The following is a 10,206-nucleotide window of genomic DNA, read 5'->3' on the forward strand; positions in this document are numbered from 1 at the left end:
TCAATTTGAAGGGTAATGGAAACGTGGCTAATGATATTACAGCAAAGAATAGCTCTTTCTGCATTATCCTGAACATAAGCATTCGTTTCATGTGTCATTGAACGGAAGAGAGGCTCTCGGGAGCGCACCTGAACGTAACTTCCTTTGGATTTTTTTGGCCAAAACATCCTGAGTACTTAAAAGGCTTTCAAAGACCAGCTAGGAAGTCGGGGAAGGTCTCATGCTTTAAATTTTGCTACAAACTGTTCAAGTATCGACAATAAAAAAGCGACTAAAACATTACAATTCTTATATATAGCCCCTTTAATGTTAGGTGTCCCTTATAACAGTGTTACAATAAGCTAACTTCAACAATCAAAATACAAATAAAAAAGCAAAACAATAAAAATCTAAATTTTACTACTCTTGGATTCACCTGAATGGACAGGCATCACCTCAACATCACATCTCCACAGCACCAGCCAGTGTATTTAGTGAGATATTCAGTAAGGAAGTATATTGTATTGGTGCTTATAGCAGGCAATAACTCACACTTTGAGTAAGATATTGAGTGATTATTTATAATTTAGTAGTTAAATATAATGTAATACAATGTATACAAGTTTCAGCAAGTCTAACATAACCATAGAGTGCTTTACTAACAAAAATTATATAATAACAGACAGTAACTACAGAGTAACAACATAACATAATGAGATCCAAGAAGTCATTAACATACTTACAGGTACAGTTGTTTCTTTGCTGACGTACTTCCCAACCTGTGTTTTTCCGTTAATAAAAATACCATCAGGAGGCTCTAGTGCCAAGGTTTCAATTTCCAGATCATCGACGTACAGAGTGACGTCTTCCTCTGTTACTAGAAGACGCAACTGATGCCATTTTTCATCAAATAGTTTCTGTAAAATACATAAAACATAGAAGAATGCAGATGATGGTGTTTTACATTAAAGTTTTACATTAGTACATTTAGTTTATATACCATAAATGGGATTTTATGACTATGAGGAAGATAAGAACGTCTTAGTAAACTGTTATTCAGTAGCATTGGCATCATAAACGAAGGATTTATGTAAATGTTAAATAATAAACATACTAGGGCTCTGTCACTCAACTTTGGGTGCTCATAATTTAAATACTAAGGAATCATTCCATAAAGTATATTGGAGAGAATATAAACTAAACGGAAAAGATCAAGTTTATGATGTATAAAAATGGTTTCAGTATTTCTTTTCCAAATTCCACCAACGTTTTATCCATATGGGACTAGTAAGTTTACTTGGCTGCCATGGGCAGTGAGTCCACTGTTAAGGGATGTTCTGTGTGAAATTTGTCTGAAATTGTAGTATCCCTGCTTAAACCAGCTTAGGCACACATTGATTTTCAGGCTGGATAAGTGCTGATATAGCTCATGGACCAAAACATCAACCAGCATGGTCTTTTTGGTGAAACTAGTGGAGAAGAACCATTGAGACATAGCACATCAATTGAGGTTCCCAAGCATCCAAAACACAAAATTTAGTATGCTGGTGATGACCAGCATGGATTTTCTAGGTGTACAGTATGCCATGGAAATTTGAACTGATGGAGAATGAACGATTACACTTTATTTCGATCGATGGTCCACTTTAGACATTCTACTAACTATAATTAACTTTGGAACTTAATGTCAACTAACATTTGGAACAACATGTCAACTAACATTCATTAAAGTATTTGTAGACTGTAGTTGACTGTTAGGTTAGGGTTAGGTGTTAAGGTTCAGGAATGTAGAATAAGTTGACATGTCTTTACTTATAGTCAGTAGAATGTCTGTTGGGGAGCATCAAAATAAAGTGTTAGCGGATATTAAGCAGACTTTCTACTAATACTCTAATGAGAGTTAGCTGCAAAGTTACTTATAGGTAGTAGAATGTCTAAAGTGGATCATCAAAATAAAGTGTTTCCGAATTAACTGATAGATTTGACTAATTAGCACACAAAGTTCATGAATTTGTTTCAGTGTTCTTTTCTCATGCTCTGTATTTACCTTAGCAGGTGTTTTTGTGAAGACCACAGTTTGAGTTCCGCTTGGTGTACTGCTGGTGGTGGTGGTGAATATCACTGTTCTGTCCAGACCATTTAGAGTAACAGCCATTTGAGGCTTTTCATCCTTAGTCTGTATACGCCACAGATCCCAGTCCTCCATAACCACAGAGCCTTTGTACTTCAGCGTGGCCACAAAAACATAGGATGGTGGAAGTCCGCCTGGAAATAACATCCTACGGACATTAAGGGGAACATGATGTTTCAAATCAAACAGAGTATTCTTGCAAGGACAGGGAAGCTTGATACCATAAATACCTTTACCTAGTGCTCTCACTCAGGTCAACTCGGGATGTCACCTGGTAGGCTTTGCTGCCATAAAATGATCCTTGTGTCTTTTTGGCTTTTTTAGCCAAGTTGAGATGGAGGAGAATGTCAAATCCTTTTGCATCTCGAGAATTAAATGGAATCTTTGCTGGACATACAGTCTCTATGGTACATTAAATAGAGAAAACAAAGTAAATTGCCACACTGCAACAAATAATGCCTTAATCGGAATTAAGCTAACTAAGCAATACCCTATCATTCCTCTGCCTTGAATTTGCTTTGATATTAATATCCCAACAATGTGTGCACGGTGAGAAAAAATGGCTGAAAAGGGTTAAATATTTATGGAATGAGGTGGTTTATTTTATTTGGCTTGAAGACTAGTCTAAAAAAATCATAGGAATACCTTGGAGTGGGACACTGGACATTGTGCAAATATGCAGTCCGACTGAAGAATGTCCCCGCCATTGCAAATACCAGACAAAAGATGACCTCTTCTATCATAAACTGTCTTAATCATTAACTTTTCCAGTGTCCGGAAAGACTTTCTATCATGAGCTTCGGGAGTCTTAGCAAACTTTTATGGAGGCCTGATTTCCAACCTAATGGCTATATTGCACTCCAGTTTTTATTTTCACTTTTTAACAAGTCTGTCTGGAGTTGTTGCTGAGTAATCCATTGTAAGAAGAGAAAAGCGCCTTGGGAAATATGCTTCCTCCCCATTTCAAGAATTGCGGTTGATCAAGTGGCATTTGATCACTTCTTTTCCACCACTGTCACACTTAATATTGTGCTACTTCTGCTTTACTGCAAATCCAAGTCATACCTTCAGTAATGAAATAATTTTGGTTGGAGGGAGGGAGCTACACAAACTTGACATTTGCATCTGCCAAAATTGGATTAACTGTATATACGCATCTCAGAATTACTGGCCTTTTGCAGAACTTTCAAACAATCAGACTGGCTTGTTTTCTTGTAAGCTTGCTAGAAATTGATGTCACAATCTCTGAAACGTGCTCAGCAATGCATGATTTTAATTTCACACTTTTAGACAATTTATAGCCATCTTGGTGAACTCATAACACCTGGATGTTGTAGGACATAAATCAAACTGTAATTCGTGCATTGAGGCGAGAGGCACCAAATTATGCATGCAGCTCAAACATGGAGATGCCATAAACCTGTCTCCACGGGTACATGACATGCTAAAGCAACAAAGTCTTGCTCCCCTGCTGAAGCTCGTGCCATTAAACTGTATTATTTCAATGTGACACCTGTGAAAAATATTATAAAAATGAGTGAGATATGAAAGTCTAGAGACATAGAGGAACATGGAGGCTTACCTTCGCACAGCTTCTGCCTAATAATTTCACGGATCTTTGAGATAGCTTTATAGTCTTCCACTGAAAAAACATAGGCTGAGGATGGTTTGTTGGCAATGGCCCTGAGCTCTGCGTCCTCGGTCTCAGACCCAACGCCAATTGCAAAGAGAATTATCCCCTTTTTCCTTGCAGCTTCTGCAGCTGCCAGCACTTCATCTTGTGACTTCCCATCCGTCAGAACCACAGCAATTTTTGCAATGCCATTCGGACCTCGCTCGGACAGGGCAAAGAGTTTGTCATTGGCAAACTTGATAGCCTTCCCTGTGTTTGTGTTTCCACCCATGTATTCTATGGACTCCATGGCCTTGATGAGGTTATTGCTTGAGAAATGTTTTCCCAGGGGTATATGTAAGAAGGGGTCGTCGCTGTATTGCACCACCCCAACCTGGGTGAACTTCTGACCGATGTTGAAGCTCATGGTGATATTCATCAGCCACCGTTTGACAATCTCAAAGTTTATGTCATCCACACTCCATGATCCATCGAGTATGAATACTAAATCACTTGGCGCTGTCCTACAACCTGAAATTGAGGAATGAATACAAGATTTTCCACAGCGTGAGTTGCCCATTGGACCTTTGCATATTTTGGACACTTGACTCCAAAGTTCTATCTTTATTGTTTCTATGTTTCTGGTAATGGTTATGTTATTAAAGAATTGACAATCCATCTCGTGTTTCCAATTTAATGACCAAATTGCTCTAAAGAAGTTGCAAAATTGTTGCATTTGCTCTGCATTAAGACAGCCACAATGAACACTGCATCATTAGGTCATGTTATTATCTGAGTCAATAGTCTTCATGCAACATTCACTAATGAAGATGAAAGAAGCACGCTTACTTAATCTCATGTCCTCATCTTGTGCTGTGCAAAACAAGTGAAGGAGCATGAAGTAAAGACACCAAAACACAAAATGCATGGATCTCATTTTGCGACCCATGTTCCTGAAGTACCAAGCTCCAGTTTAGCACCTGAAGAGAAATGAAGATAAGACATGCATTTCTTAGATGTCTTCACATGAATGCCATTGGATTTGCAGATGTTTAGTTTTATAGTTTTGTTAAATGAATAACATGCTTTTTGTAATCAATGTAAACATCTCAACCAAAACAATTGAGAAGATGCAGTTTTGTTGCATTTATTGCACGCAGAATATAATGCGGTTAATTCGGTACATGCTAACAAAGATGGTTGTGCATTTCTAGGCCTGGCTATGAAAACCACAGAATGAAAATGATGGTAGTGTGTAACCTGTTTGTGCAACTGGAATGAGAAACAGGCATATTTTGCAATACTTCTCTATCATTTGAGCATCTAAATTCAAGTAATGACATCACTTTGGCCTAAATGTCCTTTTCAAAAAGCAAAAATCAAGCTAATGGTGAGACACTTAAAAATGTATTTTGGAGCAAATGTGAAGTTTGTGGAGCTTGTATGTGAAGCTTACAATGTTATAAAAGAAAGTTTCCTCCATTCATCTGTTAAAACGTATTACTTAAGTTATAAGGTTCTTGTCCCTTTTAGGTTCGTTTTATGGTTTTGGACGTTGTGTTGTCATGGCAACAAAGTTGTAAAAATGCATGGAAAAGTAACTGATTATTCTCACTACAAACATGTCCCCATTCACTTCAAAATTGACTTTTGTAATAATCAACATTATGGCACAAGTGCTGTCGATTGAGCTTAACTTGTATTGAACACTGAATAGTCCAGTTGGGTGAATTTATTATTAGTGCTATTGTTTTAGCCTAACAATCTCACCAAGTAAAACCATGTCATGTTTTGAAACAGTTCTTCATCTAACTCTGGCTGCTGGAAACTGTGTGCTGTTTCCAGCAAGAGAAAGAACTGCAGACATTATAAAAAACACCGTAATAAATGAAGACCAGATATGCTCCCTTTGGAAGGGGTGGGGGTGTTTTTTGGCCTACTGATTGCTGCGGTCAAACAAAGAGTCCCAATGCAAGTTACCATCCTCACCAGCTGAGAGATCATGAGCATGACTGGAACACGAGTGAAACTTTTATACATCCTTCAACCTTGACTAGTTATGTGACTGGGGTTTTCCAGTCTTTGACCTGGAGGTGTATCATAAGACAGCCATGGTAGAAATAGTCTTAACACACCAATGGATTGTTGGCTAAATGTCTGATGCATGAGGCACACAAAATGGGAAGCACTTTAGGAGTTTTGAAAGTCGTCATCTGATTGGTTGAATTGTGTGTCATGTTATTTAACGGTCCACCTGGAAACAAAGCCGTTGAGATGACAAATGCCCTCATGGAAGAAGAACACCATAGTTTTTATACCTGACAATGAGCTCTAATCAGGATAAACTAAACTCTGGATTTTCAGAAGTATGTGAAGTTTGTGGCTCCATATTTGCAGGAAACTTGCACAACGTTCTTGAATGAATAATTTATTATTCATGCACGCTGGTCTTTTATCCTAGGGACATTTATACCCCTAAACATGACACGGAACAAAACTAACTGTGATTGGTTGCTTTACATGTCAGTCAGACGTCTTCTTGGGCAGTCCTTGGCCAATGAAAGCTGCGATGGAGTCCAGACCTTCTCCTGTCAGTCTGAAGGTCTAGCTACAAGAGACTATGGTAGAACTAGCCCACACTCCAGTGCTTTGCAGAGCCCAGCACAAGGGGAGGTATGTGGAATGCTCCATTATTTTCATGAGCATGTCTGCATGCTAAGCACCCAAGCCCACGCCTCCCCACACACTATTCCTTGGAACTGGTTATGTTTCTGCCAGAGAAATTATTGCTCTGGACAATGACCAAGCTCAAGTTCATGTGACAAAGCCAAAGCAACTTTAGACCAAAAAAAAGAAGACTGTGCAGAATGAATTGGAATTGACTATTTGGTAATGCACCATTACTCTCACGGAATTAATGACTATAAGTCTTGCACAAAAACTGGAAAGACGTGTGTCTGCCAGTCTCAACCTCTAACCATATGGCTTTTCTCTGCACCATGACATACTCATTGACCTTGGAAGTTATTGGGGACCTCCAGACAGTTTATGGTTCCCCAGGTCAAGATGAAGGAGACTTTGGAACGGTAATGTAGCTGGAATGCAACGTGTTTAAACAGTCTCTGCTACCAAAAGGAATTTCCCCTTAAATTTAGCCGAATGTATCCTCCGCATGTATCTTCCAAAACATGACATTTAAATCTCAGTGGAATTTTAGCACAAGTAATTCATCGTGTTTGTAGTGATACTTGTTTAAGATTTATTTCACGTTGATGGGTTTTGTCCAACTGGATGTGGGAGGCAGGAACTCTTGCTGAACAGCTGATTCCTCCCTGTCCTCCAGATTAGGCGTTAACCTCTCCGTATTTTAAGCGGGAAAGCTGCCAAATATGTATGCTTTATTTAGTCGGTTTCCCAGGAAAGGCATGTTTCATGTAGCTCTAATTTCGCTCCACATCTGTAGTTACTCTTGATTTATTGTGTATGGCTTGTCTTGGATCAGTTATCTTCATGTTTTCTAACTGGCAGCCATTGTCTTAGTAAAACCTTTCTGCCTGTTTTCCATTGCACAGCTATAAATGTGCTATTGTAATCCAGTGGTTTTCAATACCAAAATCAACAACTGCTGTAAGGCATGTTCAATTAGTTTGCCAACATGAGGGGAAAATAAATGGGGGGCCAAGTTCCTCAGGCTCCAATGGAATAGCCAAAACATTATATCAGAGAGACCGCTGAAACGATTTCACATAATCAAGACCGTAAAGGCAACAGTCTACCGAGGACAGAGCTGTTACGAGGGAGTTTCCACCAAGTTACGTACGTGATCAAAATACATGTCTTACGGTTTGTTAGAGAATCTCCCTTTTGAGCCCTTTCCAGTTCTTCTGTGAAGCCTTTTTTAATCATAGCTGTTACCCAAACAAGGAAACACAACTCATATGAGTTAAAGAAGGCTATATTGTTTCTTAACTTTCTGTCGGCACATTTACCCGTGAACCGGCTGCCGGACAAAGCCCTGTTAAATAATTCCATTCATTCTTTACTTGTGACAGTGGCACAAGCCAGGAACTGATAACCATTTCTTATACATTTACTATGCATGATCAAAGATTTGCAACGCTGTCAGAAAGCACAAAGCATGTGAGATTCTATGCACATGCAGTTTTCTCTTGCATCTTTTTTTAGATGTTTGCAAAAGGAAACACATCAACTCAACCCTCCATAGACAATAATGCACACCACCATCAAATGAACAAACAAAACAAAAAAGGTTTTCAAGAAGCCCTGGATGATTTTCAAACAAGCATTTTTTTAATGACCTAACCTGTTGGGGTAGCCTTCAGATAATGAGATGTGAAACAGTATCTTCTACATGCTGGTTGCAGCCAGAGGAAAAATTGCAAATACCACAACAATAAAGAGAATCAATGCATCGTAACAGTTAAAGAAAGAAGAGACAAAGATTTACCAGAATTTGATGTGCACGGAGCTGGAGTCTTATTGAATAAAATCCCCCTTACTCACTCTGTCTGGTGTCCCATGGTCAGGGTTGTGCAAAGCACAGGGTTGGAGGAGGTGGGTTTGAGGAGGCTGCAGAGTTGCAGATGTGAGCCTGCCCTCTCCATTCACCTTCCAACTCACTCTCTCTCTCCCTCTTGGTTACAGAGGTTGAAATAAGACTCAGATAAGGAGAACTTCACCAAATAGAAGAGAGGAGTCAGCCCCCTTTTTTTTGTGAAAGCAAAAGGAAAATTATAGTAATTCCAATATTCTTCCAAGGTTTGAATTGTGCATGACAGCAGACAGGATAACTATTGTGAGGGGGGCTTTAGGAATGAGCCAGAAGATTAGATAAGGGAACATGCTTTCACATTCTCTGAGTCTAATTTGCGAGGTGAAAGGTTGTTGCCTGTTTGTTGCTTTGTACAGTATGTTGTTTATTTTTGGACAATTTTCCTTCAGTGTGTGTGTGTGTGTGGTCTTTTGTAAGTCGTTGATAATGATGGAGTAATTCTATGCTTTTGACTGTAAACTGCATTTCTTGATGCAACTGTTTTGTTTTGGTAAATTTGCAGTTTGCAGTGCATCTAGAATATAGTGAAACATTTGATATATTAGGACCCATATCTTGTCCATTCTAAGAACATTTAGACATCAGAAGCAGTTTTATGCATATGACATTACAATTTATTCTCTCCAAAATGCCAGATTTTTTGGAGTAGATATATTTTTGGAAACAAGAAATGTCTGATATTGAAGAACTCATGGATTTGAAAGCTGAAACAAAATTTGCATGTTGTGGTTTTGGCATTATGTGCTTTGGCTTATTGTGATTTTTCCAGAACATCTTTATGTTCTTCTCTACTATATTGTGCACAACGTTTTATTGGCCTAATCTTTTAAATACTCTCTTAAATTGGATCATTTCAACCATGTTATTCTTATTTTATGTGGAACAGAACTGTGCAGGACTGTAAATCAAATGTAATCCAATGTAGTCAGTCATTTTAGATTCAAAATCATAAATATTTGGAGCCTCATCTACAGTTATTATTATGTAATTGTGACCAATCCTTAATAAATGCTATTTAGTGTCAGGGTTGAGGAATAAAATCTAATGAATGCAATGCATACTGACTTTATATAGTTACCTCATGAATAGTTCACCCAAATGAAAATGTTATGTCAAACCCGTTTGACTTTCTTTATTCTCTGGAATAGTGTATACTATAATATACTTTTAAATATCCCTTATGCAGCGACTTTAGCAGTTTATAGTACCAAAACTGCAAAAAACGAGGTTATACTAATATGACTTGTGTGCTATATTCCAATTATTCTGAAGCTATATGATGATGTTGGAACAGACCGTTATTGTTATTTGCTGATAACGGTCCAGTGGACTGCTGAAGCCAGACTGTCCAAGTGGGTTACCTTGAAAACTTGACCAGTCTGATTCATGACAGTTCGGTTCGGTTCCTCAAACATAGCTGGACTACATTTATGAGTCTTTTTGTCATTTTTTAGTTTAACAGCAGTCGTCAGTATGAGCTGTGCCTGTGAGGAAAAGTAGTCTGTGCATGCGTGAACATTCTTAATTTTACTTTATTTATTTATTTATTGCACAGAAGGAAGAAAGTATGATGACTATTGTTTTGGGAACAATTCCTTTTAAATTGGGTAGATAATTCATTTTAACAATGAACAAGTTTTATTCTTCTCCCTCCCATAGAGATACAGAGTTTCCAACATCTGAATTTCTAAGAAATATACTGTACGCCCACATCCTCTTGGATTCATTCTCGCCACTGTCAGCATGTTCTTCAAACCCACCTAAGCTTCGCAGGAAGCAAATTAAACACGTCTCCTTTATCAACACCCTCAAAGTAATCAAACTGAAGTGAAGAAAATTTGATCTTGACTAGGACTAGGTATTTAACTTCAGCCAATTTTTTGGGGAACACTGTGCAGACTAAGCCCACCT

The 10,206-nt window shown here is 38.3% G+C and overlaps 1 protein-coding gene across 2 annotated transcripts in view; it reads right to left on the bottom strand.

Moving 5' to 3' along the window:
- col21a1 (collagen, type XXI, alpha 1) overlaps positions 1-8,384 on the bottom strand; it is a 67,665-nt gene extending 59,281 nt beyond the window's left edge. The window contains exons 1-6 of one of the 2 annotated variants that reach the window (XM_056260171.1): positions 8,247-8,384; positions 4,572-4,702; positions 3,693-4,253; positions 2,347-2,512; positions 2,027-2,258; positions 723-896 (exon numbers count right to left, since the gene is read on the bottom strand). In XM_056260171.1, the coding sequence (XP_056116146.1) occupies positions 723-896; positions 2,027-2,258; positions 2,347-2,512; positions 3,693-4,253; positions 4,572-4,671 (1,233 nt within the window). In that variant the 5' untranslated portion in view covers positions 4,672-4,702; positions 8,247-8,384. Of the gene's footprint in view, positions 1-722; positions 897-2,026; positions 2,259-2,346; positions 2,513-3,692; positions 4,254-4,571; positions 4,703-8,190 lie in introns of both variants that reach the window. The other variant, XM_056260169.1, reaches the window with a different exon arrangement.
- Positions 8,385-10,206: the final 1,822 nt, after the last annotated feature.

The sequence above is a fragment of the Rhinichthys klamathensis genome, unplaced genomic scaffold, assembly GCF_029890125.1.
Source record: "Rhinichthys klamathensis goyatoka isolate OS25496 unplaced genomic scaffold, OSU_Roscu_1.1 h1tg000174l_1, whole genome shotgun sequence".
Taxonomy (NCBI): domain Eukaryota; kingdom Metazoa; phylum Chordata; class Actinopteri; order Cypriniformes; family Leuciscidae; genus Rhinichthys; species Rhinichthys klamathensis.